Source organism: Onychomys torridus, chromosome X, assembly GCF_903995425.1.
Source record: "Onychomys torridus chromosome X, mOncTor1.1, whole genome shotgun sequence".
Lineage (NCBI taxonomy): Eukaryota > Metazoa > Chordata > Mammalia > Rodentia > Cricetidae > Onychomys > Onychomys torridus.
The window spans coordinates 52,214,303-52,242,212 of NC_050466.1; the positions used below are offsets into that span (position 1 = coordinate 52,214,303).

The 27,910-nt window shown below is 52.2% G+C and overlaps 1 protein-coding gene across 2 annotated transcripts; it reads right to left on the minus strand.

Annotated features, from left to right (window-relative positions):
- Nucleotides 1-1,171: 1,171 nt before the first annotated feature.
- Flna (filamin A) lies at nt 1,172-27,361 on the minus strand. Of its 2 annotated transcripts, XM_036173926.1 has the most exons (48): nt 27,273-27,361; nt 23,862-24,349; nt 20,732-20,980; nt 20,545-20,642; nt 20,309-20,456; nt 19,609-19,727; nt 19,442-19,519; nt 19,186-19,348; nt 18,902-19,102; nt 18,203-18,340; nt 18,003-18,126; nt 17,719-17,855; nt 17,425-17,618; nt 17,092-17,205; nt 16,857-17,000; nt 15,859-15,982; nt 15,615-15,775; nt 15,441-15,531; nt 15,185-15,354; nt 14,863-14,980; nt 14,474-14,736; nt 13,200-13,797; nt 12,941-13,114; nt 12,705-12,867; nt 12,464-12,624; nt 12,202-12,372; nt 11,732-11,855; nt 11,490-11,646; nt 10,715-10,904; nt 10,533-10,556; nt 8,116-8,363; nt 7,918-8,013; nt 7,657-7,759; nt 7,427-7,567; nt 6,973-7,101; nt 6,605-6,778; nt 6,345-6,506; nt 5,917-6,120; nt 5,685-5,837; nt 5,459-5,581; nt 5,104-5,370; nt 4,811-4,948; nt 4,479-4,594; nt 3,818-3,950; nt 2,999-3,175; nt 2,620-2,838; nt 2,332-2,535; nt 1,172-1,679 (listed from the first exon to the last, which is right to left on the minus strand). In XM_036173926.1, exons 2-48 carry the CDS (start codon nt 24,232-24,234, stop codon nt 1,492-1,494), a joined length of 7,944 nt encoding a protein of 2,647 aa, XP_036029819.1. In that variant the 5' UTR covers nt 24,235-24,349; nt 27,273-27,361; the 3' UTR covers nt 1,172-1,491. The 2 variants fall into 2 exon arrangements, with proteins under 2 accessions (XP_036029819.1, XP_036029820.1); XM_036173927.1 differs by lacking the exon at nt 10,533-10,556.
- Between the last annotated feature and the right edge of the window lie 549 nt (nt 27,362-27,910).

Below are 27,910 nucleotides of genomic sequence, written 5' to 3' on the forward strand. Positions count from 1 at the left end.
GAGGATCCCAGGTATACCTGCTTCTACCTAGTGCCAGTGTAGAAATGGGGTGCAGAACCTTCCAGAGTCATGGGACTGTTTTGGCTCAGCAGTTCAGTCCTTTATCCCCTTTATGTTTCTTCTTGAATGACTAGCCTTTGGCCAAGTGCTCTGAAGTCCTGCCTGATGGGGTTCCAGGAGAGGTCATGCCAATGAGTCAAGTGCTAGGAGCTTAGAGAGGATATGATATGCAGTTTTCACTGGGAGCTAGGACTTAAGACGTTGTTTAATTTTAGTTCTAGGACACACAGGACAGCATCTACAGACAAAAGATGCAGAAAAGGGTTATGGAGCAGAGGGCAAAGAGATTTCCCCACTGTACTTGTGGCAAGGAGGCTCTATGACAGGTCCCATTTGAGGATTGATGAGAGAACCATCAAGAATACTTAGGACCAGAGCACTGTGCTTCCCTATCAATGGACAACCCCTTCCTTTAACTGATGGACAAGATACACACCCTGTTGTAGGAAGGAGACTCTTTATAATGATACCTTATTTAAAGGGTTCATAATAAGCTAAGCATGGTGGCTTACCCCTTTAATCCCAGCACTTGAGAGGACAGAGACCAGAGGATCTCTGTGAGTTTGAGGCCAGCCTAGTCTACATAATGAGTTCCAGGACAGCTAAGGTTACATAGTGAGACCCTATCTCCAAAAAATCAAAATAAGCCAGGCAGTGGTAGTACACACCTTTAATCCCAGCACTCAGGAGGCAGAGGCAGATGGATCTCTGAGTTGGAGGTCAGCTTGGTCTACAGAGTGAGTTCAGGACAGCCAAAGCTATACAAAGAAACCTGACTCAAAAAAAAAAACAAAAACAAAAACAAAAATAAAGAGCTGGTATTATTCTGTTCATGGTGTTTAAGAGATGGCTAGGCCCTGATGCTATTTCAAAGACTCTTTACCTGATCATCACTGCTAGGGATCACCAACTAGCTAGCAATGAATCTTAATGCCCCACATTTTGCCTACTTGATCCTATATGCCATTCTAGGTGCACCATATACCCATCTCCGTGAAGCAAGGAGCAAGTACAGACTGTGCTACCTAGAGATCCCACACACAATGCTTCTGCCTTCTTGGGCCCTTGCCAGTTTGGCCTTCATCACTCTTTCCATGAAAGCTACAGGCACTCACAGGACAATGAAAGCAAAATTTTATTCCTCCTGGCTGGAAAAGACAACTAGCAAGTGGTTGTACATAGAACTCCCACTCTCCCAGAACCAAAGGAGACAGGCACTGCCACCAAATGGCTCCCTCTGCCCAAGTGAAAGCCCAAAGAGGCAGGTGAGCACAGTGCAGGGCAGGGGTGACTGCAGTGACAGAGTGGCCAGAGTGATCTAGGGGAGGGAGGTCCCAGGGCTCAGGAAAGGAAAATGGGGCTTCTTGAGGGTGGGACAGGTGTAAGGATGCTCTTTGCCATGGGAGCTTCTGGCTGGCATAGGCACCAGGATCAGGGCACCATAATGCGGTACGGGCTGCCTGGGATATGCTCATCACCCCACTTGACCACCAGTGTGTACTCCCCTTTGTCTTTGAGCAGGTAGGAGACACTGTAGATGCGGCTGCCAATGTGTTTCACCAGGATCTCTTCACAGGGTGTCCTTGGGCCGTGCACTCCCACCAGCAGCATGTTGTTACCTGAGGTAGGAATAGGCCTCAATGACCAGCCTTAACCCCTTCCTTCAGCTGTTAATTGCTCTGAACCCTGTTCCTATTCCACATCCTGTCCCTTGTTTAGAACAGGCCACAAGCTTCTCATACCCCACCTAGGCTACCAGATGATAAATTCCAGGTACGTACACACACACACACACACACACACACACACACACACACACACACACACACATATTGAGGGGGTTTCAAGATGGGGTTTCATTGTATAACAGCCTTGGCTGTCCTGAAACTAGCTTTGGAGACCAGGCTGGCCTCAAACTCACAGAGATCTGCCTGCCTCTGCCTCCCATCACCACCACCCAGCAATTTATTTTATTTTATGTGCATTAGTGTTTTGCCTGCATGTATGTCTGTGTGAGGATGTTAGATCCCCTGGAACTGGAGTTACAGATAGTTATAAACTGCCATATGGGTACTGGGACTTGAACCCAGGTCCTCTGGAAGAATACCCAGTGTTCTTAACTGCTAAGCCACCTCTCCAAGAAGCCCAAATAAAAGGTAGCCCCATAAGCAACAACCATACTCATAAAGGCAGTTCCTGCACTTCCTACATGCTGACTGTCCCGTTTTTTCTGACTTTGTACTTCCAGAAGCTAGAAACAGGGCTACTTACCTGCTTTGCTGCAGTCTACTGTGAAGCTGCTCTTCTGGCCTACATAAGCCTTGCTCAGCCCCAGGCCTTTGGCTACTACTTTGCTGACATCAGCAGGACTTGGGCCTGAGGTTGCGAGCTGGGGAACAGTGGTAACTTTTGTCAGGGAGTCCACAAACACAGATGATGTCTCATGGAGGCTGTGGTTGCTAACAAGACGGGGACCTGCAGGACAGAATGGGTAAGGCTAAGAAGTAGCTGGAGTATCAACGAATTGAGTGGGCAACAACAGCTTAGCCTGAAGCTCACCTGTGACCTTGGCTTTGAAGGGGCTTCCCCCAATGTGATAGGGCCCACCATACTTGATAGAGATGAGGTAGCTGCCAGGTGCCATGGGGGTATAGGTGACACGGTAGCCCTCGGGGCACTCCTGGCAATCCATCTTCACCTTGGAGGGGCCGTCAATGGTAACCGAAAGGGCACCAGCTCCCGCATTGCTTGTGTTCACGATAAACTCAGCTGGGCTCCCTGGGAGCATGGAAGGTCAGGTAGAGTCTACCTTACTGGCTTCCCTGTCTTCAGCCACCTAGAACAACCTTGATACTTCCACATGCCTCCTATTGCTAAGAGCTGGGATGCAAGGCCCCGATAACTGCATCCACGTTCAGAGCTGTACCCATGAACCTACCTGTGACACCACCCTCTAGGCCTGCTCCATAGGCGGACACCAAGCCTGGGTCACCTCCATGCCCAGGCTCCCCAACTCGGATCTTGAAGGGACTTCCAGGGATGTGAGTACCATTGAACTTGACATCAATCAAGTAGATGCCATTCTCCCGTGGGATGAAACGTACAGCATACTTATCTGAGATGCAGAAGGACATATTATGAACTTGGGGTACTTTTCAGTATGTAACAAACAAATGGTATCTGAAAGGAATAGCCTTAGTACTAAGCATCACTTTCATTTCTCTTGCCACCAGCAAGAACCCAATTACTCCATGGAGACTCCTCTGCTTCCAGAACTGTGCTAGGTACCCACCCCAACAACATATACATCCTGAGGACTAAGGCTATAGATACCTAAGATGTCTACTGATGAGTCCTTTGGACTGGCAAGCAAAATGCCCACATAGCTGCCTCCTTAGACAATGTACTGTTAAAACCATACTGTCTACAGATTAGCAGGCTTAGCAAGGAATCTGCTTCAGGTCATGGGGGGAGGGGAAAACTAGCGTGCTTCAATAGAACAGCTATTCCTCTGGTCACAGGGATAGAGTGTCTCTCTTGCTCTCTGTGTCTGTCTTTGTCTCTCTCATGTATGGCATTGCTAAGGTTTTCTCCCTAGTAGCTATGCTGGAAAGCCTTATCTTCAATGGGTGCTTATCAATCTGGGAAGCTGAGGAGCCCAATTTTGATTGCTTATAGAATCATTACTTTCCTTGTGTACACTCATCCTGGTTCTCTCGGCAGATGGCTGGATGACTAGACAGGGATAGAGCCTTACCTTGGTCAATCTCTGTGACATAACACTCCTCCAGAGCTCCTGAGGGGCTGTGCACCTTGGCATCAATTGCCCCCTTGGCTCCATTCAGGCTGACTGCAAAAGAGGCTGGCTGGTTGACCTTTAACCCTGACTCCTGGAAGCATAGCAGATGTGGTTAGACAGGATGGCTAGAGCCAGGGCAAATGGAAGAACAGGAGACCCACAGGGTCACTTACCCATCTGGTGTCCAGTATGGTTTAAAGAGGGAGAGCCATTGATTTGTGAGGGCAGCAAGCCACAAGCACACCCCCAGCCTCCTATCCCCTAGACGTGTGCTCCACAATCACACACCCAGGCAGCAGAAAGGGAAGGTGGCCCCACCCTGTGGGCAGCACTCAGCTCTAGCAGGCTGTCCCTCTTTAAACCTTAGCCCTAGTGCTCAATGGGCACAGGCTTCTGTTCAAAGCCTTTAGACCTGAGACACGAGAAAAACGCCACGCAGTGGGCAGGGCACTTCCTGCCAACCCCAAGTGTGGGCTGTACCCGGCCAGAGCAAAAGCCTAGCACCCAGAGTTGTTTCTGGGTAGGCCACTCAGCTCAGGGCTGAGGCCTGCTCGCCAAGGTGACTATGGTCTGGCCGGGCCCAGGAGCCCCAGGTGGGCAGTTTCTCTCAGTGCCTCACCTGAAGACTAGAAACAGTAAGGCGGCAGGCATCACCAGACGGAGAAGCCACAGGTACCACGAAGGGGCTATCAGGTATGTGCTCCTCGTTGAACTTGACTGAGACCTCATAGTCACCTGGACAGGAAGAGAACATAAGGCTATATTGGGGATGCCACATATCTCCAAGGGCTAGCCTAGGAAAGGCCTATTGCCTTCCATAGCCAGCTTGGGTGTCCCTGGAACCTCAAGATGGAGAATAAGAGCCAAGTGGAGATTATGTAACACCTGGGGTCAACACACCCACACTCAGGTCCTACCTCCCCCTGCCCCAGCCAATTCCATTCCCAGTACCTGGCTCCTGAACTACATAGGCCACACCACAGGAGCCATCCTTGCGGTCCTCAAAGGAGATCTCAGCCTTGCTGGGGCCCTCAACAGCAATGGCCAGGCCTCCAGCACCAGCTTCCCTGGTCCAGATGCTGAACTCCGCTGTGGAAAAGCAGCATGTGCTCATGGAGCAGAGAATTGGTTCCCACCCTCAGCCAACTCCAAGCAAAGTCAAGATCAACATGACTGCTAGCTACTTCCTCCAAACACCCATCTAGGCCCACCTAGGATAGCAAGAATTAGAGAAGCACACCTACCTGGCACTCCAGCTTCAGCCCTCTCAAGGCCAGGGCCTCCAGCACGGACCTTGTGGGCGCCCCCTTCCCCCAGAGGCCCCACAGTGAACTGGAAGGGGCTCCCAGGCACATGCTGGCCCTTGTACTTGACGCTGACTGTATGCATTCCCATCTCAGCAGGCACAAATCGGATACAGTAAGTATGGTTCTCTCCTTCTACAATCTCTGCCTCGTGGGTCTTGCCTGATGGACTGGTCACCTGGGCTGTCATATCTTGGATGCTAATTTCTACAATTAGAAGACAGCTTACTGAGCAGGGCCCAGTCTCTACTTGTGCTTAGGGTTACCCTAGGAACCCTCCTGATCTTTCCCCTACCAGGAATCTTCAGGCTGAGGTCACAATGACTGCCAACATTGGCTACTGAAGGGGCGCGTCGCCTGCGTGTAATACTTTCTTTCACTCGGCCTTCACCTGTCACCTTCACAGAGAAGGGACTGCCTGTAGGAAAAAAAGTACAGTCCATGCCCTGCACAGATTACAGGTGGGCACTGGAGTGTCTAGGAAGGCTGTCAAACTACAAGGGTATGGCTGCCACACTCACCAGGCACATGCTGGTCAGCAAACTTGATGTTTATGATGTAATTTCCAGGCTCTGTGGGACAGTAAGTGACCCTGCATGTGCCATCCTCCAGGTCCTCTGTGTTGATGTCTACCTTGCTAGGGCCCTCAATGGACAGACTGAGCCCACCATAGCCTGGGAGATAGATAACAGCTATAAGCCAGAATGCCAAGTGAAGCTGTATTGCTCCATCTGGCAAGCCACGACTGCCTACCTGCATCTCTGGTGTCAATAATAAACTCTGCAGGCTCAAAGGTATGACCTTCATGGAGGCCTTGACCAGAGACCCGCACACGGCTGGCATCACCAATCTCCGACTGGCTGATCACTACTGGGATGGGACTGCTTGCCACATGCTGGCCATTCTTCTTCACATGTACCAGGTGCTCCCCTGTCTCCTTGGGCACGAAGGAAATCCCTGGGCACAGGGTAGGGCCATCAACAGGGTGTAGGCCCACAGCCTACCTCCTTCCCTCTTTTTTCCCCAACAGACCAGGATGGCTTTAACTCACTATGTGGCCAGCGACTGGTTCCCCTGATTGATTCTCCTGCCTCCACCTCCCAAGTATTGGGATTGTAGTTAATTACCACACCTGGCTCTCCCTTCTTCCCAAAAATGATTGTCCCCTCTTAACCTCTTACCCACATGGCCATTGCGCAACCGCTTCAGCAGACAGGGCTCCTCTCGGCCTGAGGGTGGCACCACAGTGGCTGTGAGTAGACTGAGGTCTGTTTCTGAGATATTGATGGGGATATCAGCAGCAGAACCCACCTTTAGGTGGGACATACGCATGGAATCGTCACCTGGTAAGAATGCAAGCCATCAGTCACTATGGGTCCAGCCCCAAGACACTGTGCCCACCCTGCCACCTATTTCTGTCATTATTCCTGATGCTCCCCACCTGTGACTCTGGCAGTGAAGGGGCTGCCTGGGATGTGCTGGTCATTGTACTTGACTAGGATGCTATAGTCACCAGGCAGCACAGGCAGGTAAGAAACACTGCATGTTCCATCCTGGTTGTCAGTGCAGCTGATTTCTGCTTTAGATGGACCCTCGATGGCCAAAGACAAGCCCCCTGAAAAGCATCACAGGTAAGAGTGGGAACTGTGCCCAGTAATGTGTTGCTGGGCCTTTGTGGATGAGTTGACTTGATAGCTCAGTAGAGGCATGAAGACAAGGTACAGAAATCCATTCAGGATCATCTCTCATATCCAGCCCTCAGCCAAGGGAGGACAACTTGGGCAGGTTAAGTCTAGAGCTTCTCCTTACCCTCTCCTGCATCCTTGGTGTTGACAGTGAAGGTGGCGGGTTTGTTGACCACTCCGTGGGTAAGGCCAGGGCCATAGGCAGTAACGTGGCCACAGTTAACATAATCCACATAGAATTGCAGAGGGCTTCCTGAGGCAGGAATAGAAGCCACATGGAATACCAGATTCATTCATGCACTAGTCTTTTTTTGTTTTTTGAAACAGGGTCTCATGTATCTGTGGATGGCTTTGAACTCACTATTAAGCTGAGAATGATCTTGACCTCCTGATCCTCCTGCCTCTACCCCCAGTACTAGGATTCTCAGGCATGTGCCATGATATCTAGTTTAGTCAGAGCCTCAAGCATGCTAGGCAAGCAGTCTACCAACTGATCTGTAACACCACTCCAGCCCTTTCTTTCTGAGATGGTAGTAATAGGGGCCAGGGATGGGGTGGGCAAGAGGCAGTGAGCCCACCTGGGATGTGCATATTGTCATAGCGGATATCCATCTCATGCAGGCCAGCTTCACTGGGTGAGTAGCGGACAGTAACAGTGCCATCTTTATTGTCAGTGATGGAAGGCTGGGCCACCTTGCCTGAGGGCATTCGAACTTCCCCTATAGGGCAGTAGTTTTAAGGTCAGGACAGGCAATTGGCACACCCTGGCATCATTGGTTTCCCAAGTTCCTTCCCAGCCCTTACTCACCTGTGATCTCTCCCTTCTTGATGGTAAAGGGGATGACAAGATCAAAGGGCCTCAGGCTGGTCACATCCAGCCCATTAACACCCACCATGGACCTGTCTGGAACCTGTAGTGGAGACAGAAGAATCAGGTGAGGGGCTACAAGAAGACCTGAGGTTTCTATGTACATATGGTAGAACAGGGCCACATGAGACACCCAGATGGCCAGCTCCAAGTGTCCCTATGGGTCAGGCAAATTGAATAATAAACCAGGCCAGGCCATACCCAGGTTTGCTGGCTACCCTGAGGATAGTTATACTGTGGAGCCAGCTGCTGAGGCCGTAGTGGGTTCTGTACTGTGGGTTGGTCTCCAGCCAAAGCCTGCAAGGCAAAGTGAGAGAGCTAGACACAGTTGTCACAGAGGAAAGATAAACTAGGACTTTCCCAGATCTCCCTGCCCACCCATCCTTGGCCCATTCTCACTGTAACTTGGAAAGGGCTGTTGGGCACATGTTCGCCACCGAAGCGCACACAGATGACGTATTTGCCTGGCTGGGGGGCTGTGTAGAAGATGTCAAAGGTGCCATCCTCATTCTCCACCACGTCCACATCTACCTCTGAGCCATCAGGTGTGCACACTGTGCAAGTCACCTTGCCTTTGCCTGCTGCTTTCGTGTCCACAGTAATCACTGTCTCTTCCCCAATCTGGATGGTGGGGCCAATGCCAGCACCTGGGAGGGCAGATTGGATCCCCAGAGGGGGAGCCAGCAGGTGAGCCAGGCATTTGGGATACTCCAATCAGCCTGACACCCATCCAGGTCTCTTAATGCTATGACCAAGCACAGCCAGCCCCAACCCCTAGCCCAACCCATACCCGAAGCTAGGATGGTGAGTGGTTTCTCAGAAGGCAGGAAGGATTCTCCTGACCACCTCAAGCCTCTTTATAAAAGAGGCCCAACAGGTGGTACCGAGATACCTGGGAGGAAAAGGGACCATCCCATCCCAGCACAAGCATTTACTGCCACCTCCTCTGCCAACTCAGCCTCAGCTGTACCACGGTCTATGCTGATAAATACCAGCACTCTGACTAGGCCCATGGCTACTTGTACCCCTGTGGCCTGGCCCCGGGCTCCAGTGCTATGTGTGGATGCAGTGAGGCAGAGTCCTGCTGCAGTGTGGGGAGTGTGACACTTTCCTCCCTACCCACCCCCAGGCCTGAAGGTGAAACTGGAGTTTCCTGACAACTGAGAACGCTTGCTCAACCACAGGCTTGTAGTGAGAAGCAGCCCAGCACAGACAAGAGCAAGTAGCAGGGAGGCAGCAGGATTAGCACCCATGCAATGCATCACAGCAGGCTTGGCAAAGCAGTGGCAGCACCCAAGGAACAGGGGATAAAAGGCCCAAGCCACCACTGCAGGGTTGCAAGGATAAAGCATCTAAGCAGCCTCTAGGGCCCCATAGTGGCCGAGGAAAGGGAAAGGACAGTGACGTTATGATCTGGGGCTTAGCTGTGGAGGCTTGGGAGCTGTGGGTTGTAAGGCCTGGCAGCAAGAGCATCCCTGCAGCCCAGCCTCCCAACAAGGAAAGCAGCTAGGAGCACCAAATCTACTTGGGGACCAAGTTTAAGCACTCCTCCCCCACTTACCAGCCTGCCATCAAGCCCCTCTATTGACCTTGGTCTCACACTGGCAACATGAGACTCAGAGAGCATGTTTAGCTATATCCCTGGCTACCTGCTACCCATGCTAACCTATAAGCTTCCTGCATGCCTGCCATCTATTATCTAGCTAATGATTTGGGCCCTCTCCTGACAGCTACTTGATTTGATTACTCATGTCTGTACCCAGGCTCAAGGTGATCAGCAGGTCTTAACCATAGCATCCTCAAAGTACACCTGTTAATCAGGCTACTGGTTAATGTCCCAACAGCCACTGACCTGGCCCAAGCCAACCTTCTGGCTTGCCCAAAGGTGATTAAGTTCCCTTAATGGAACTTAATCCATTCCATACATAATGGTCAGAAAAATTGAGGCCACTCCAAATCTCTAGCCTATTCTCCCCGCTCTTGCTTGCCCAATCTAGCCTATGTCACAAAAACCTAGCTATCTTATAATCCTGTCCTTGGCCACCTACCCAAGTGCCAGGCCTACAGCCTTTAGAGGCATGTAAATAATTGTAGCCTTGTATCAGTACCCCTGTGGTGTTTCTGTCTTGGGGCAGACAAACCTGTCTGATAGGAACTGTCTAATTAACGTCACTGCTGAGGGAATAGGAGGAGAGAAGGAAAGAAGGAGATGGGATGCAGAATGCACTTTGGGGCTCTGAGGCTGGGCCAGCCACCGCCATGCTGGCCACCCAAGCAATTGACACTGGCACTACTGCACCACCAGCCAGCCCCACCCACTCATGCACCTCCCTCAGCCCAGGACACAGATGCCCCTGGGAGGCAGGGATAGAAGTCTGTGGATCTGACAAGAGGGCTAAAGACTCCCACTGGGTGGAGGAAACCACCTTGTACCCTGAGCCCACACAGGAGCCCTTGTGAGAAGGAAGCACCTGCTGTCCATCCCCAGGGGTGCCAAGATCCCCAGACCCCAAAGTCCCCAGTAGGGTGCCTCCTAGGATACACTTCACCCCAAAGCTCTCAGCTGCAACCCAAGTTCTCAGATGGGGAAATGGAGGCCCAGAGAGGGGAGGACTAGAGCACTCATGCTTAGCTCCAGAAACCTCCCTGGGCCCTGACCCTCCAGCCCATGGCCTTGTCTACACAGCCTCCCCCATTCTGTCCTTGCCTAGAGCTGCAGCTGGAACTGTCCTGGGAATGAATTAGCAATGGAGAGGAAAGGAAACTGCCTCTCTGGGCAGCAGGGGCATTGGGAGTGGCCCCAGCAAGCAGCTTACCTAGCCCGTGACCTCCGATTGACACTGAGGTGAGAGGGCAGAGAGCAAGGAGAAAGGTCAGGTGAGTCACTCAAGGGGGTGGCCCCCAATCCCACACGCCGCCCCAAGCAGCGAGCCCTTGCACACAGGCACACCCAAGCCCCGTGCCGAGCGCCATGGTGGCTGATGGTGGGCTGGCTCACCTGTAACTGTGCACTTGCTGGCATCCCCAGTGGGCACAGCCCGGACACGGTATGGGGAGAAGGGGATCTCATCACCACCATACTTGATGAGGATTGTGTACCGGCCTGTCACATCTGGCACATAAGCCACTGTGTATGTGCCATCATGGTTGTCTTGGATGTGTGTTTTCTTGGGCTTGCCTTCAGGGTCCTGTGTAGCAAAGCACAGGGGAGGAGTCCTAGCAAGGCCTGGACTATCTCAGGCCTTCCAGAGAAACACCAAATACAGCTATAACAGTGAGAGTTTCTGGGTTCCTCTACCCCTATGGCCCCAATGGCTACATGTCTGTGGCAGAGTCAAGAACAGAAGCCATCAAACATCCAGCATTCCCTGACATGACAAGAGCACAGCTTGGTGCTCAGCCTCAGTCTTGGGCCTGTCATAGGGGCACTAGGAGCTTACATGAAAGATCTCAATGTTGTTAACATTATACCTGTGAGAATATTACATGTGAAGAAGCTGAAGCACTGTAGGCTTTTAGTACCATGCTCAATAACATGTGTATTTGAGGAAGCTTGTCCCTTTCAACAAAACTGCTACACATCCTAATGTAGTTTTATTAGCAAACCAGAAGCAGAGGCCCTTCCCTTACAGTACAGCTCCAAGCAGACTAGTTATCTAGACTGGGCTTCCTGCTCACCTGCAGCCCTACACTGCACCTGCCCAGGTCTTGTTCCTCGCCGCTCCTCCCTATGCCTGGAGTTGAAGTACAGCCCAGGAAGCCAGAAAGCTCACCGTAATCTGGACAGCCAACAGACCCTCCCCAGCATCCTTGGCATCAATGGTGAACTCCACAGGCAGGCTGGCAGGCACACCAGTGGTGTTGAGTCCAGGTCCACTGGCCTTCACCTTACTGGCATCATGTGTGGGCAGCACCTTGACCTTGAAGGGGCTGTGGGATCATGGTGTTATGAACCATCAGAAAATTTTCAGTACCCAGACTGTCCCCAGCATGCACAGTGAACCCTGCTTCTTACCTCCGTGGCACCTCTTCTTCCCCATATAGCACAGAAATGCTATAGGACCCTTCTCGGCTGGGCACGTAGTTGACAGTCTGAGTACCATCAGCATTGTCCACTACATCAACTGGCTCCACCAAACCTAGCCCCAGTCCCAAGGACAGATCTTTAGGTTGGCTCCTTGTACCCATTCCCAACCCCATCTCACTGGAGGACTAGGACTGGGCCCAAAGCCTGTCCTTAACTTCCCAATTCCAGGAATGACTCAAGACCTTGTAGTATAAAACATATATCTAAGTGCCTCCTTAGGCCCTCTCTCTTGCCACATCTATTCAGTGGCCAAGTCTTGTCCATTATAACTTCTCTAGAGTTCTGCCTGGTTCTGTGGTTGCCTGAAGCCCTTCCACCATCTGCCCTAGCCCCCACATGCTTGGTCTAAAAAGATGATACCTTCATAACTCCCTACTCCCAGATATGTAAACTCTCACCTTTAGGCCCCTGCACTTTGACTTGCAGTGGGGCAACTCCAGCCTTGCTTGTGTCCACCTTAAAGGACTGAGGAAGGTTGGCACGGACCATTCCTGGGCTTAGGCCAGGCCCAGAACACTTGACTTTAGATGCATCTGTCACATCATGCACAGGGACCTTGAAGGGACTACCTGGAGTTTAATGTAAAAGGATGGTAGCTATGTAAGAGACTGTGGATATTAGCAGACAGTCCTAGTTCCATACACATCATCATCTCCTCACCTGGCACTTGGTGACCACCATAAGTGACGTTAAGGCTATAGGTGCCAGCTTCATATGGTATGTATTCTACCGAGCAGCTGCCATCTTTATTATCCATGCAAGACATCTTGGCCTCGGAGGGGCCCTCAACAGCCAAGCCCAAGCCACCTGTGCCAGCTCCCCTAGTCCAAACAGATAGTCTGTCATTACCTGTGGTTCCCAAGCCCATTGGCTGCCCTTTCCTCTTCAGTGGCTCACTCACCTAGTTTCCACTGTGAACTTGTTGGGTTTGTTAGTAGTACCACTTTGGATGCCTGGCCCATGGACACGTACCCGGGAGGGGTCACAGCCCTCTGTTACAGGCACCTTGAAGGGGCTGCTAGGCACAGGGCTGCCATCATAAGTCACATCCACAGAGTGTACTCCTGGAAGGCAGGGCAGGTCAGTAAGTCCACTTACTCCCTGCCCTGCCTAAGGTACCGCCCAGCGTATTCATACCTTCCTCATAGGGAGTGTATTCCACTTTGTATGTGCCATCACCACAGTCTTGCACATAGGTTTCTGTCAGGTTGCCTGAGGGGTTGGCCACACGGGCCTTGACATGTGGCCCTCCTGTCTGTGTAAGGGCCCGGGCATCCACACTAAACTCAGTGGTTGCTTCTCGGAAGATACCTGGAAAAGGCCACAGTGAGGGGGCTATGGCTGTAGAACTCTTTGCACCCGGTAACTGCTACTCCCCTACAGTAGGCCTCCTTACCTTGACCCTCAATCCCAGGTCCATAGCACTGCACACCCGAGGTGTCCACAGCAGGCTCCACCTGCAGCTTGCTGGGGAAGTTGGGCACTGGCTGGCCACCATACTTGATTGTAACAGTGTAAGCCCCAGGACAGAGAGGAATGTAGGTGATTGTGTGTGTGCCATCACCATGGTCCTGAATGTATACTTCAGCTGGCAGTCCCGCCTCAGAGCAGATCTCAATAGTCAACTCAGCACTGCCAGCACTTGAGCAGTCCACTTGGAACTGCCCTACCTCACCAGCAGTAGCCCGCTCCAACCCAGGGCCTGAGCATTTCACCTTAGATGCATCAAAGCAAGGAACCACATGGGCCTTGAATGGGGATCCAGGAATGTGGGTGTCAGCAAAAAGGATGTTGATGTTGTAGTCCCCAGGCTCAGTGGGCACATAAGACACAGAGCATGTGCCATCCCCATTGTCCAGGCACTCAAGCTGTGCTTCGCAGGGGCCTTCCACTGTCAGGCCCAGGCCACCAGTGCCAGCTCCCTTTGTATCAATGGTGAAGCGGGCAGGGGAGCCTGCATTGCCTCCCTGTAGCCCTGGTCCAAATGCCTTCACCTGAGGAAAGGAGGAGGTCAGAAGCAGCTACCAGCCTAACATTTCATCTGCTTCCTTTTGCCATAGCTTTCCTCCCACCCAGAGACATGAAAGGCATAGGCTGCCTAATAGGTCATCTACCCACCAATCATAAAGGCAAAAATGACAAAGGGTCAAGACAAATCTAGAGAAGAAAGGGTGCTCTCAGAAAGGAAGATGGGAGCTGGGAGTGGTGGCACATGCCTTTAATCCCAGTACTCAGAAGGCAGAGGCAGGCGGATCTCTGAGTTTGAGGTCAGCCTGGTCTACAGATCCAGTTCCACGACAGCCAGGGCTATTACAGAGAGAAACCCTGTCTTGAAACCCTCCCCGATGAAAAAAGGAAGGAAGGAAGGGAGAAAGAAAAAGAAGAAAGAAAGGAAAAGAAAGGAAAGGAAAGGAAAGGAAAAGAAAGGGAAAGAAAGGGAAAGAAAGGGAAAGAAAGGGAAAGAAAGGGAAAGAAAGGGAAAGAAAGGGAAAGAAAGGGAAAGAAAGGGAAAGAAAGGGAAAGAAAGGGAAAGAAAGGGAAAGAAAGGGAAAGAAAGGGAAAGAAAGGGAAAGAAAGGGAAAGAAAGGGAAAGAAAGGGAAAGAAAGGGAAAGAAAGGGAAAGAAAGGGAAAGGCGGGCCCTCTCCCCATAGGCTCCCAAACCCAATTACCTTGCTAGGTTTGGTGGGAGCCACAGCTTCCAGTGGAAAGGGACTGCCAGGCACAGGCACACCATCATAGGTCACCTCCACCTCATAAGGCCCCTCTTCTCTGGGCACAAAACGTACCACACTGTTGTCAGCTCCTAGGCCTGGCTCCACCTTGCAGGGCACTGCTGTACCTGAGGGACTCACAATCTTGGATGCTACTTTTCCTTGACCACCTGCACCCTTTGACTTCACTGTGAACTCCTGATCTTTGCCAACATCCATTTCTGTTGCAATGATGAAAGTAGAAAGAAAAAAAAAATCAACCATTTATTTTTGCAGCCCCAGGCAAGACTCAGCTGGATAGGGTTGAGTGGTCCTCCATGGCAATGGCAAGTATAGCAACTACTTACTGTCACCAAGACCAGACACTTTGATCTTGCTGAGGTCCAAGCTTGGAGATACTCCCACTGAAAATGGACTCTTGGGGATGTGATCTCCTCCATAAGTGACACTGATACCTACTGGGCCCTGAAATAGGTACAGAAGGGCAGGGGTCACTTATCAGTCAGTACTCCAGTGTCTGGCCTACAGCTGCCCAGCTTGAGCAGGTGTAAAACACACAAGCTTTGCTTTCAGCCCCCTTCCCAGGTGAGAAATTAGAAACTTCTTGCAACAGCCAACCTAGCCCACCATATAAGAAATGGTATGGCTGCAGCAGGTGGAGATAGCTACCTGCTGCACAGGAGTGTACTTGACTGTGTAGGTATTATCATGGTGGTCAATGATGTCCACATCTCGCACTACATCTCCCTTAGCCATCCCTGAGAACTGGACATCCAGCTTGCCTTTGCCAGCAGTTTTAGCATTGACTGTGAAATGGGTAGGTTTGCCGAGCTCAACACCTGAGGAGACATAACAAAATTGAGGCACCCTACTGAGTTCCCTACCCTTGGTTCCACTCAAACTTCTACAGAATACTCATCCTTACCAGTGCGACTAAGGCCAGGACCTTCAGCCTTCACCTTGCTGGCATCATGAGAAGACTCCACTTTGACTCTGATGGGGCTGGTGGGTGTGGCCTACAAGTGATGGAAGGAAAACAGCTGAGGACAGCAGTACCCCAACACTTAGCAATCTAGGGACTAGGAGCAGTAACACCTACCTGGTCAGCAAAAAGGACCATGATGGTATAGCTGCCAGCCCCACGGGGTGTGTATTTCACAGTGAAGGTATCATTGTCATTGCGGATGATATCAAAGTCGATATCAGCCTCAGTGGGACCCACCACTCCAGGGGCACACTTGATACCAATGCTGACATCTCCTGTGGTTGACAAGTAGGGTAAGAAGAGGCTGGAACATTGTGGAGACAGCCTGTCCTCCCATTCAAGACTAGGTCTTACTTACCCTGGCCAGCCTCTGTACAATCCACAGTAAAGTAGGTGGGTTCATGTGCCTTGAGCCCAGTCTTGGCCACTCCTGGACCATATACTTTGACTTTGTTTGGGTGGCTGCCAGCTCCCACATTCACCTGTAGAGTACAGGGGCAAGTGAAAAACATGACAAGTCTATGGCAGGAGAGCTGAGAGGCTCCCTCAGCTATTGCTGGTAGACAGGTCAAATATTGCTGCTGCTTTGGGACAACTGGAATTTGCTCAAACAGGTAAAAGTGACCACATGATACTGTGATTCTACTCCTAGTGAAATAAACACCTAGGTCCACACACTTAACCAGATGTCCCTACCAGAGCTATTCACATAGCCCAAAAGTAACACATATCTACCAAATAGTGTTTCCCATCTATAGAATGTGATGTAAAAAGTATTTAGCCATAAAAAGATATGAAACACTGAAATGCTACAATGTGGAAAAACCTTCTGATGACACTTAGTGAAAGAAACCCAACAAAAAGTCACAGAGCAAATATGATGGCGCACGCCTTCAATCCCAGCACTTGGGAGGCAAAAGCAGGTGGATCTCTGTGAGTTCAAGGCCAGCCTGGTCTACAGAGCAAGTTCTAGGACTGCTTGGTCTTCACGGTGAAATCTAGTCTCAAAAAGAAAACACACATACACACCAAAAAAGTCACACTGTGTGTATAATATATGTAATTATAATGTTTATGTAATTGCATCTATATGAAAGGTCCAGAAAAGGCAAATCCATAGATCAGTGGTTGCCAAGGGCTAAAGAAAGGGATAGGAGTTTCTTAGGGGATGAAAGGATAAGAATGTCTTTGGGGATGATGAAAATGTCCTAAACTAGACTGTGGTGATGGCTCTAAAAGTCAAGTCCACTGAAAATGGGAAAACTGTGTTGGTATGCAAGCCTGATCTAGTTAAAAATTGCTATAGGAACAAAGGGATTCTGGGGAGATGGACTAATGGCCCATGGGCTGGCTTACCCGGAAGGGACTATTGGGGATGCTGACACCTCCCCAAGAAACCATGGCTGTGTGCTTCACTGGCTTTCTGGGCACGTAAGAACAGCTGTAAGTGCCATTGCCATTGTCCTTGACTGTCGCCTCCACAGGGCAGCCCTCATTGTCCTGTAAGGCAAGCAAAAGCAAACAGCCTGCTGGTCAGTACCCAGGCCTAGGGGCCTACCAATCCTGCCCCCAACATGGGTAGGCATCCCACCTGGACTTGAACTCGGAGAGGGGCCTTCCCAGCATGCTTGGCATCAACTATGAACTCTGCTGGCTTGTTGACAGCCACACCAGTCTTTTCCAATCCAGGCCCACGTGCCTTCACCTGGTAAGAAACTAATCTCAGACCAAGGTAAAGCCACCAAAGTCAGGCAGGGCAGTAAGTAACACACAGAGTGGCAGGACATGATTCTGGGAATACCAAGCCAGGGTCTGAGCTCTTGACCCCAGACTCACTGACAAGATGGGATAATGCCCACCCCCAGAAGCCTTTGCAAGCAAAAGTAGAAAGCCAAGGCTCAGGTCAGTATTGTGTGCCCTTTACCCTGTCTGGGTAAAAATCCTGGGGTGCCTCTCGGATGTCAGCCATGAAAGGACTGAGACGGATGTCCTCGCTGTTACATAGCACATGAACAGCATACTCGCCAACCTCCTGGGGCCAATAGCGCACGTCACAGGAGCCATCACCCTTGTCATCACATTCGATCTTGGCCTGTGATGGACCTTCCACAGAGAAACCTGACAACAGCCATCAGTCCTATTGGTACCCTGGAGCCTTGGGGTAGGCTGCCCTTGTTACCCTCTGCTTCGAATGCCCACCCTGAAGCCTCCAACTTACCCAAGGTGCCCACATCATCACCAATGGCCTCTACTACGAAGTCTGCTGACTTGCCAACAACGCCGCCCTCCAGCCCAGGACCCCAGGCCCGCACCTTCTGATTGCCACACTCAGTGCCCACCTTCACCTCGAAGGGACTGCAAGCAAGAGCACCATATAGGTAAGCACCAAGAGGCACTGCCCTGTGCCCAACAACTGTGAGCCAGGCAGAAAGATGCCACTGGTCCCTCACCAGGCAGGGAGATGGAAGGGCTCAGAAATAGTGAGTAGTGGAGGGAGCTCACCTGCGGCCAATGTTCTGGCCACCCCACGTGATAGTGACAGTGTGTGTGCCAGGTATTGTGGGGTAATATTCAAAGCCATACACGCCATCCCCTAGGTCCTTCTGCTTTACACGCTCCTCGCCCTCTGCAAAGACAAGGAAAAACTCAGGCCTGTCTATGACCTGAGGTCCATCACCCACCACCCCACCAGACAAACTTACTGGGGCCCTTTACAGTGACCTTTAGATCCCCACTGCCAGCACCCTTTGTGTACACCTTGAAGTCAGCTGTCTCCTTCACTCGAACACCTTTAGGCTGGAGGCCTCGACCAACAGCCCGGCAGGCAGCAGGGTTACAGGCTGTGGGCAAATAAGCCAGCTGAGTTGCTGGAAAACTGGGGTTGATTGTCCCTTCCCTTGCTACACACAGGGCCAGGCCATTGGGATTAGAGTTCCTTAGAGTTTGGCCCAACAAGATGGTAAAGCACATGCAAGAAAGAACTGAAATGGGCCATGACCCTGGAACCTGCACCCCAAGCAGGAACATGGCAGGCTTTCTCCCAACTATTTGACACCAGCCCCAATACCTCCACCCAGCCCTCCCCAACAAGAGGAAGATGGATCCAAGTACCGTTGACCTGTGGGCAGAGCAGAGAGCAGCAGGTTTCTAGACAGCTGGAGCGTGCTCTTCCGAAGGTAAAAGCATGGAAAGGAAAGACGAGAGGGGCAAGGAGAGGAAGAGGAACAAGAAGGGCCCCAGTATGGGAAAGGAAAGATAGTGCTTGTCCAGACAGTAGAAGCTCAGAGACTGGGGCTCCCAAACAGGGGATTCATTGGAACAGCCCCAATGGCCTACTCCTCCCTTGGGAGGCCCAGACCACAGCAACACCACAGTAGAGGAGCATCCATGGCCAGGCCTACCTTGGCCAACAGTGACAGTGTAGGGGCTGCGAGGGATGGGAACACCAGCGAAGGTGACGTGCACTGTGTGGACCCCCTCCATGGTGGGCTGGTAGTTACAGCGATAGGTGCTGTCACCCCTGTCCTCCAGCTGAGGCTCCACTGTGCCTTTCTGTCCTGTAGGGTCCTGGATGACAACTTCCACCTCACCTGTGCCAGCTCCTGTCCCAAGACACAGACTCAGCTCTGGGACTCCAGCACAGCTCTCCCCCACGGCTGGCTGGGCCACGGCTGCCTCCCCTCACCTGCAGTGAAGATCTCAAAGTAGGTAGTCTTGTTAGCGATGTTGCCGCTGGGCTCCAGACCAGGGCCCTGGGCAGTCACTTTGCTGGCATCACCCTGTGACTTGTCCACATATACCTCAAAGGGGCTCTTGGCAATATGTTGACCAGCAAAGAGTACAGTCACCTGTTCCCAGGAGGGGCAGGCTGTGAGGGTGAGATAAGGGGCCCTCTGCCAACTACCCATGGCCACCAGCCTCCTTCTCAGCCAAGGACTCACCTTATGAGTTCCTGTTACTTCAGGGACATACCAGACAGAGAAAGTACGGTTCTTGTCATTATTGGCAGTCACTTTTGCCTGTAGTGGGAAGGAGCCTATGAGTGTTAAGAACAGCCAACCTAAAAGAAGACACAGCAGGATCCTTCCCTGCCAATGGATAACCCTACCTCTTCCTGGTGTCCAGCTGGGTCCTCCACATATACCAGCACCTCTCCCTGGCCAGCACTTCGGGTCTCCACAGTGAATTCTGCTCTCTTCTTTACCATATTGCCCGTAGGCTCAATGCCTGCCAGGAGAGGGTGAGGAAGCCATGGACTAGCTGGTAGGGCCATACCCTCACCTCTATACCCTGGTTCCTAGACACTAAAGCAGTAACAGGGACACAGCATTAAAGACTCTATCCTTCTGCAGGTTCAGTGCCCCTCCCCAAGCTAGGCACAATCCAATCAGGCAGGCTTGTTCAATATAAGCCCAGTATATTGAGCCTGGCCTCAGAAACTAGCTGTGTGTGTTCTTGCCACCAGGTTAGGCCCATGCCCATTTGGTCTGATTTGCTGCACTGGTTTCCCAAACCCTTGCACTTGCATGATCCTGACTGCTTCATCTCCAATTATAGAATAGTAACACACTGGGTCCTCCCTCAACCAAGAAAATTCCCACAAGCCAGTATGACTTAAGGAACCTATTAGTATTCCCTTGTCAGGGCACCATTTCTGACCAACCCTGACCATTCATCCCCCTCAAGAGTGATCTGACCAGCTGCCATGACCCTAAACCTCTTAGGACCCAACGTGAGAGAGAATACTGTCCCCATGGCCAGATATAGGTGCTCAACCCCCTGGAATATCACTGACCAGGCCCCCTCACCTGGCCCATAGGCTCGGGCTTTCTTTGGGTTCAGTTTAGGCCGAAGAGGAGCCCCTGGCTTCAGCTTGGCCTTGGGGAACTGAGACAGGTAGGTCATGACAGAATGTTCATCTACGTTGGGGTCCACAATTTCCTCTGGGGTGATCACCTGTCACAGATAGAAGATAAGAGCCACTGGTCCTCTCCTCACCATGACCAAGCACCCTTTAGCTGCTGGGGCCATTCAGGGAGCATACCTGAGGAATGCCTAACCAGTCGTCAGCCTGCTGCATGGCTTCTCGTGCATTGTTCACAGGCTTACTAGCATCCCAGGAGTCCCAGTCAGGACATAAGCCTACAACACAGAAAAGGTCATGTTGTGAGTCTAGAGGCTATAGGACCAGACAGCCTTAGCCCAAGATTTCCCATCTCTGTGCCCCTCACCTGGGGCACAGCTATCAACAAGAGCACCCAGGGCCCGGCCACTCTGCCAGTCCCGACTGAAGTTGGTAATGGGCAGCTGTGGCAGCTTGTTCTGAATCCAGCCTAGGAGCCTCTGTTTGGGTGTTTGCTTCTTGGCCTCCTCATCTTCCTCCTCATCCCACATGGGCATCGAGATGGAATAGTGTAGGATCAGGGTCCAGATGAGCCCTAAGATCAGCTTCAGATTCCCATCCACAATGGCCTTGCTGTCTGTGGGAAGAAGGGTGGCAACACTGGGAAGTTAGGAATTTCTCTCACCAAGGCCAGCAAGGAGGGAACTGGGTGGACAGGCACAGCAAGTCAATTAGGTGACAGAGGCCCCTTCCAGCTAAGGGTGGAATGTGGATCAGGCACCCTCTCTGCCCAGGGCCTCTGAAGGGGTGCAAGGAAATATTTTTCGGGGGGAGGAATAGACCCATAGACACATGATGACAATACAATGCAATAAGGGGACATTGCCAAAAACCCCAAGGCCCAGAAGGAGGGTGGGAGAGCAAGTGAGATAAATGCTTTGTAACTGCTGAGATCAAGGCCTGCCCCCTACTTCTTGGGATATATGGGAACAGAGAGAAGTGACCTAACCCTAACTGGCCTAGAAACAGGGCCCCTGACCTCAAGCTGGGCTGGGACCAAAGAAGAGGAAGGCTAGGTTGGCAAAGAGTAGTTAGGAAATACAACTGCTGTTCCAGGGTGGGGGATAAGGCAAGGGAAGTGGAGGTGTTGGCAAGGATCCTTGTGTGAAGGGGCGTGAGCCCCACCCTTTGCTACTTCCTTGTTCCCCTCCCCCCCCAGCTAGGAGCCAGGAGGTGGCACAAGAGGACTGGTTTGGGGGAGGGGCTATAAGACATTTGGTCCTGACTCATTGAAGCCTATAGGGAACTTCTGGGGAAACAGCCCCCATTGCCCAATTGAAGGAGGAAGAAGATGAAGAGTAGGGAGGGGCTGGCTTTAGCCTGCCTCTGTTGACAAGGACCACTTGGGAGTCCCTGTAGCAGATGTCTTGGGTGGGGTCCTCAGGTCCTGCTGCTTCAGCATAATCTGCTTAACTATTATTACTCACCACCCATCCTACTTGCCACCTAACGGGCTAGGTCTGGGCAGCCACCAGGCTTACCACAAGGGAAGTGGTTAGGGCAGGCACACTGAACACCCATCACCATGGTAACCCCTCTGAGCCCCACCCAAAGCCACCTCTGACTCTTAACCTCCTCAAGGGTGTATGGCTTATGGTGGGTAGGGTTTTCTACAGCTCATCTTTGGAAACCTTACAGGCCTTTCCTGTAATCAGAGAATGTTTATCTAGTGAGTCAATGGGAGTGGGTCATGAAAACTAGAAGAACACCACTGGGAGGGCCATCTACAGCAGGTGGCATCCCAGTCCAGTGGGACAGCACCTGGAGCACTTGAGCCTCTCAAAGCAAAGTGATCTTTCCTATTCCCTAACAGGTTGGTTCTCGCCTCTTGTGGATGTTTTTCATTCTCCCAAAATGGTGAGAGGATGGGGAAAGGAAGTTTAAAGAAGATCAAAGACACAATGACCCTACCCCAAGTCACAGGTCCAGCACAAGAGCCCCCAAGGAAACCATAAGTCCTTAGTGGCCTCTAAGGGGAGGAGCAAAGACAGACCCACCGTCCCAGGAAGGACCCTCCCCTGGTCCAATTAGGCTGGCTATGACAGCTACTTCCCCCTCCTAAGAGAAGGAGAAGACCAGGGCCCAGGGTTGGGAGGCAGCCTAGTTAGATGGCCCCGCCCCATCCCACCCCCAGCCCCTGGGCCAGCCAGCCCCCTCCCTCTCCTAATCACTGCTGCTTTCCAACATTTTTTTGCCTTATATGGCAAAGCTCTGGGAACTAGGCCTGCTCCAGCCAGCTCACAAGAAGGAGGGAAGAAGGGAGGAGGGAGGAGACCCCCCCAAAGAGCTGGGGTGTGGCCTGACTCCCCACATCCGGTTCCCCCCCCCAAGACTCAGAAATGACTCAGCTGGCTAGACTGAGGCTGGGACTAGGGGTGGGCCTCCATACATCCACTGGCATGCCTCTACGGACATTCCAAGGAAAAAACTCAGCATTTGAAACCTGCTCTCTGAGGGGCCAGGAGAATCTTGGTCCCTCACTGATTTAGCATGTACCATCCCAAAGTCCTAAGTATAACAGAAAGCCCTTTCTATTATGAAGAAAAGGCCCATTCTCCTACTCTCCCTGTTCCACATTCCCAAGTTACCAATTCTGGTGCCTGTCCATAAGCAGCCCCTACTTTGAGAAAAGCATGGGATCCTTCAAAAGGCAATACCAATGCCAATCTCTCCAGTTCAGTGACATGGGCACTGAGCTGGCAGTAAACCCAGTGCACACTGGAGCACCTTTCAATCAATCTCTGCATTCTAGATGCAGAAAACCAAGGTTTACGTGGAAGTAAGAGTTTGATTTGTGATAGTAAAGCTGGCAACCAAGCACACTATGGCCAGATGCCCAGGTGCCTTCAGTCAACCACACCCAACACACCTGTGGTGCAGTTTTGCCAGCAATACATCTCTTTGCCCTCCTCCAAGTTCGCCAGAAAAGATATAAGCTGGAGATTTGAACCACCTCCGATGGGGGAGTAGGTTTCAGAGCAAGAAGTTGAGGGCATCCTACATAATAGGAGCCACGAGCTGCACCCTCCACTTTAGAACTACAAAGGCACCTAAAGGCTAGAAGGGTCCTTTCAAAATTGCTGTTGTAGAGGAAAAGCCTGGACATCCCACTGCCCAAGGATGGGGTGTGGCTCTCAGGGGCAGAAACCTAGTCTGTGCCTGTCCCACAACGGGTACAGCGTTGGGGGTGCGGCCTACAGAGGATGTGAGCTCAGCCTGGGAGTAGGCCAGAAGGGCGCAGCGGGCGGGGGCGCGTAGCGGTTCACATGCTCCACAGGCCAGCCTGCGTGCCTTTGTTCTCAAGGATCTCGAGGAGCTAGTCGGCTAAAAGGCCTAGGGGGTACTCTTGGTCGCGGGGCACCTAGGGAGGGGAACCGGGAGGGGGCCTGTAGGGGGAAGGGAGGGAGAATTGCGGTGACCCCGCCCGCGCAGTGCCCCAGTGTGGCCCGCGCCCTCACCTATGGACACGAGCTTGATGCTCTCACGGTCCAGGAACTCAAGCGCCACCGACACATTTTCGAGCTGCATCTGGCGGAAAGTGGGTCGTTGGTTGTGCTTTCGGTGCATCTTCTTCTGGCTGAGTACCTCGAGCAGCGCAATGAGCCGCAATCCATCGCTGAGGTCTGTCTGCAGATTGGCGATGCGCTTGCTCACACACTTAAGGTGCTCATTGCACCAGCGGGTGAATGTGTTCTGCTGGATCTTCTTCCATGGTGCATCCTCCGCTAGGTCTTTTTCGGTAGCCGGCATCTCCGCGTCGCGCGTATCGGTACCGCCTCCCGGAGCCGCGCCCGCTGCGCTCTGACTAGAGCGGGAGTGAGAGCTACTCATTTTGAGGCGCGAGGAGCAGAGGGGCGGTGCTGCAGCCTCAGCGAGGGGCCGGCCCTTTAATTAAAGCCGAAGGCACTTCCGCGCTCAAAAGTCAAGGCACAGAACAGAGGTTGCGCTGCGGAAAGAAGGAGCCCTTTAAATGCGGGCGAAGGGTGGAGCCAAAAGCAAGGTTTCCTAGGGGCGGGGACTCCGGGTGGGGTTTCTGGGCTGTGACCGCCCCTCCTCGCCCCGCCCGTTGGAATGCTCCCACAAAGCACCCCTCCCCTGCTGTGCCCAAGGCGACCAAGTTCTGCTTCAGGGAGGGTCATTGAGCCCCAAAGAGCACAAGGAGGTCTGGCAACATCTGCTTACAGTAATACAAGAAACGACTCCAGAGCTAGGAAAGGCTGAGCAATTCGGATTGCTCAACTCCAGCCGGCACACCCTTACAAGGGACTCTTTCGGCAGGGGGTGGAGCTAATAGGATCCCTGAATCCTTTGGACTCCGCCCCGATCCTGCATTCTCCTCCTCTATCTTCACTTCCCCCTTCTTCCTGAGCTAAGGGTCTTCAGCTGCAGTCTGTTCCACAGCAATGCAGAGTCCAGTCCTGAGAGCGAACCCTTCCAGAACGCCTGGTGCTGCTGCGAGCTCTTAGTGCGCACTAACGGCTGCCATTCAGGGCTCTCATCACTTGACATAGCCACCCACAGACCCTTGCCCACCCCACTCACCTCCGCTGGTCTTCCCAGTCTCCATGGCCCTGTTCACCTGCACTAGCCCATTCCCACCGTCTTCTCTGCCCGCTAAGTTCCATCCGGGAGGAAATGGGGCGAGCAACTGGGCCAGGAGGCTGCCAGCACTCCAGGACCAAGCAGTCTTCCAAAGGCCCAAGGCATGCCAATGGGCATAATCAGAGGGCGCCCACCTTGTGATGCATGTAGACGGGTACACCTTGTGCCTGCCAACTCACAGTTCCACCCACCTGGGGCCCTGAGGAATTCTGGGAGAGAGTTCTCACCTGGCTTTATGTGACCAAAGTTTGGTGTGGCCCTAGAGGTGTGGAGGGGCTCAGGGATAGGATCCCAGATTGCTGGAGGAGAATCACCAGATTACTAAGGAGCCTGGGTCGTGTTCCCCAAGCAGTGTGAAGCTATTCACTAATGGTTAATTTTATGATAGATAATTCTGGGGATAATGATGAGGATGCTGTATTGAGGCAGAGATGAGCAAAAGCAGAGACAAGAAACTGTAGCGGACACTCACTACCACCCTCTAGTGAAGGGAATTCAGCTTACCTTTCCCATGGTAGACTCTTTCCATCTACATTCTCTGTACTCCAAGCCTCTCCAAAATGTTCCTTTCTCATGTTTTTCCAGAAAGGCAGGCCTTTATCCCTACTTCTCAAATTCTAGCAATGATTTATCTTCTAAAAGACCCATGGCTGAAGGAGACCCTGGGTTGGCCAACATGGCATGCCCAAATATGGTTGGCTCTCCTATGGCCTGGGGTGTCTATATTGCCTGTGGTGGGGCTATGGTAAGGCTATGATCACAATGGGCACCACTTCTGTCTCAGCATGTTCATCTTGGGACTGTCTAGAATCTCACCAGTCAAATAACATTTTCAGTATAGAACTCCCCTATCCCCCCTCCAGTCACCTGCATATCCTCTCCTCTTCTGTTTTCATATACACAAGTAAGCCAAAGAGAATTGGGGGACAGGATGGCAGAACTGTAGCCAAAATGGTAACTCAAACAGAAACTTCCATAGGTGTCGTTCAAGACACGATTTGAGTTATCTTTCTGCCCTCCCCCACTTGCTGGAGAGCAAATCCCCAGGTATGGAATTGCATCAATAATTGATTTTCCACTAACTGCCATTTGTCTGGATCACTTGAGTCCATTAATTTGCAGAGAACAAGGAAAATAGAATCGTGGTAACAGACCACACAGAATTTGGGTGTCCCAGCTTCCAGCCCTATGGTTTGTCTTTTGAGGGAAAAAGAGGAATTGGAAAGAGGGGTGGAGACTTCTTGGCCTTAGAATGGACACAGTGCCACCACCAGATGTCGCTCCATCCCAGAGACCCAGATGGGGCAGCCCAGGAAGCCAAAATCCAGCTCTTTCATATTTTCCCTTATTTGGAGTAGATTCTTGGATGTTAGACACACCCCGCCCACCTCCACCACCCCCACCATCAGACCCCAATCCCACAGGCCCTCCCACAGGGAAACTATAGGCCCAAGCCCACCAGCTATACTAGGATCCTGACGAGCTGTTTCTAGACCTCTGTAGCCAGGGGGCGCCAGGAGGGAAGGAAGCAGAAAATCCCCGAAGTAAAACAGTGCCCATAAGGCAAATCCAGGTGTGACAGGAGAGAACGTTGATTTCCTGAACTCTCACCTTGGCCAGACTGCTTGGAGCTGCAAGATACTGCGGGTGGATTTCACCCACTTTTTCTGGCCCAGGTCTGGCATTGGGTTCTGGGAACGTTGGTGCTTATGTTCTGGCTGGCAATGACCATCATATTCAGAACCAATATGAGAGAGGACCCCAAGATCCAGGCTGGAAATCTAGCTGGCTAAACCTTGCCACAGCCCCAGGATCCGCTCCTTGTGCCCAAACCAGCAGGGAACTCATCATCTCTCATATCCACCCTTGGCATTGGCTAGAAAGCGTTTTTTCCAAGTTGCCACTCACCCTTATCTCAATCAAGGTACTAATCTCAAAAGACCGTTCTTTCCCAGATAGGCACGCAATCACCAGTTTATGGGTACCCACGCCTGTACCCATCCCCTGCCAAACGCTCAGATACCATCCCCTCTTTCAGGGACCCCCATGGTCTTGAGCTCCCAGATTCCTGAGCACAAACATAAGTTTGTGGTAAACTATGCAAGGCTACCTTTGGACACTAAGGCGATGCCTGGGACCTGAATCCACACCCAAGCTGCACCTGGCCTCGACCTCTCTGCCTGCTTTCCAGACGTCTACACAGCTCACAAGCGGCACACTCACTATCCAACCACTATCCGGCCTGGAGCTGGCCACGGAGCCCTCACCTGCTGTCCCTGCAACCGCGGGGTGGCGCCCAGCTCTCCACGATAGAGCCAGAAGCCTCAGAGTTCCGCTGGTGTCCACTGCGCGCGGCGCGCCTCCACGCGAATGTGCCGCTGCCGCCCGCCTTCTTGTTGGATGCATCCCCGCCCCACGTCCGCCCCGCGCGGGGCCGGCCAAGCCTGGCCCGGCAAGAAAGCCTTAATTGGTAAAATCGCCCGGGAGCGGGGGGGGGGGGGGGGGCGGTGGTGCGGGGGCGCGCCAGGAGCTCAAGTGCCCCTGCTGACTGGCGACGCCGCCCCCTAGAATGAGCTCACAGCTCCATGAGGGCCACCAGGCTTCCGTGACGGGGATTTACCTCCAGAACAGGGTCTGCAAAACCCATGTTTAGGCCCAACCTTAATAGGCTAGAGTATATGAGTACAGAGGAGCCAAGTGCTTACTGGCTGGAAAGGAGGCTCTAATCTAAGGCCACCTATTTTGGGGAGTTACCTACAGTCACAGCCTTCTGCCTTTGCCCAAGCCAGGGTTGGCCACACAGGTCAGGTCTTGTTCCATGGGAAGAGATGCAACAGGTAATTGTAGCGAGCACCAGCCATTCCTAAGGCCTTAATGGGTCCCTGAGCCCTGTAATGAACAAGCT

Coding starts and splice junctions, on each gene's coding strand:
- Flna (XM_036173926.1), bottom strand. CDS start 24,234: ATGAGTAGCTCTCACTCCCGCTCTAGTCAGAGCGCAGCGGGCGCGGCT. Junction 19,728..20,308: donor AGCCCGAGCCTATGGGCCAG/GTGAGGGGGCCT, acceptor CTCTCCTGGCAG/GCATTGAGCCTACGGGCAAT. Junction 2,839..2,998: donor CCTAGAGGGTGGTGTCACAG/GTAGGTTCATGG, acceptor CCATGCTCCCAG/GGAGCCCAGCTGAGTTTATC.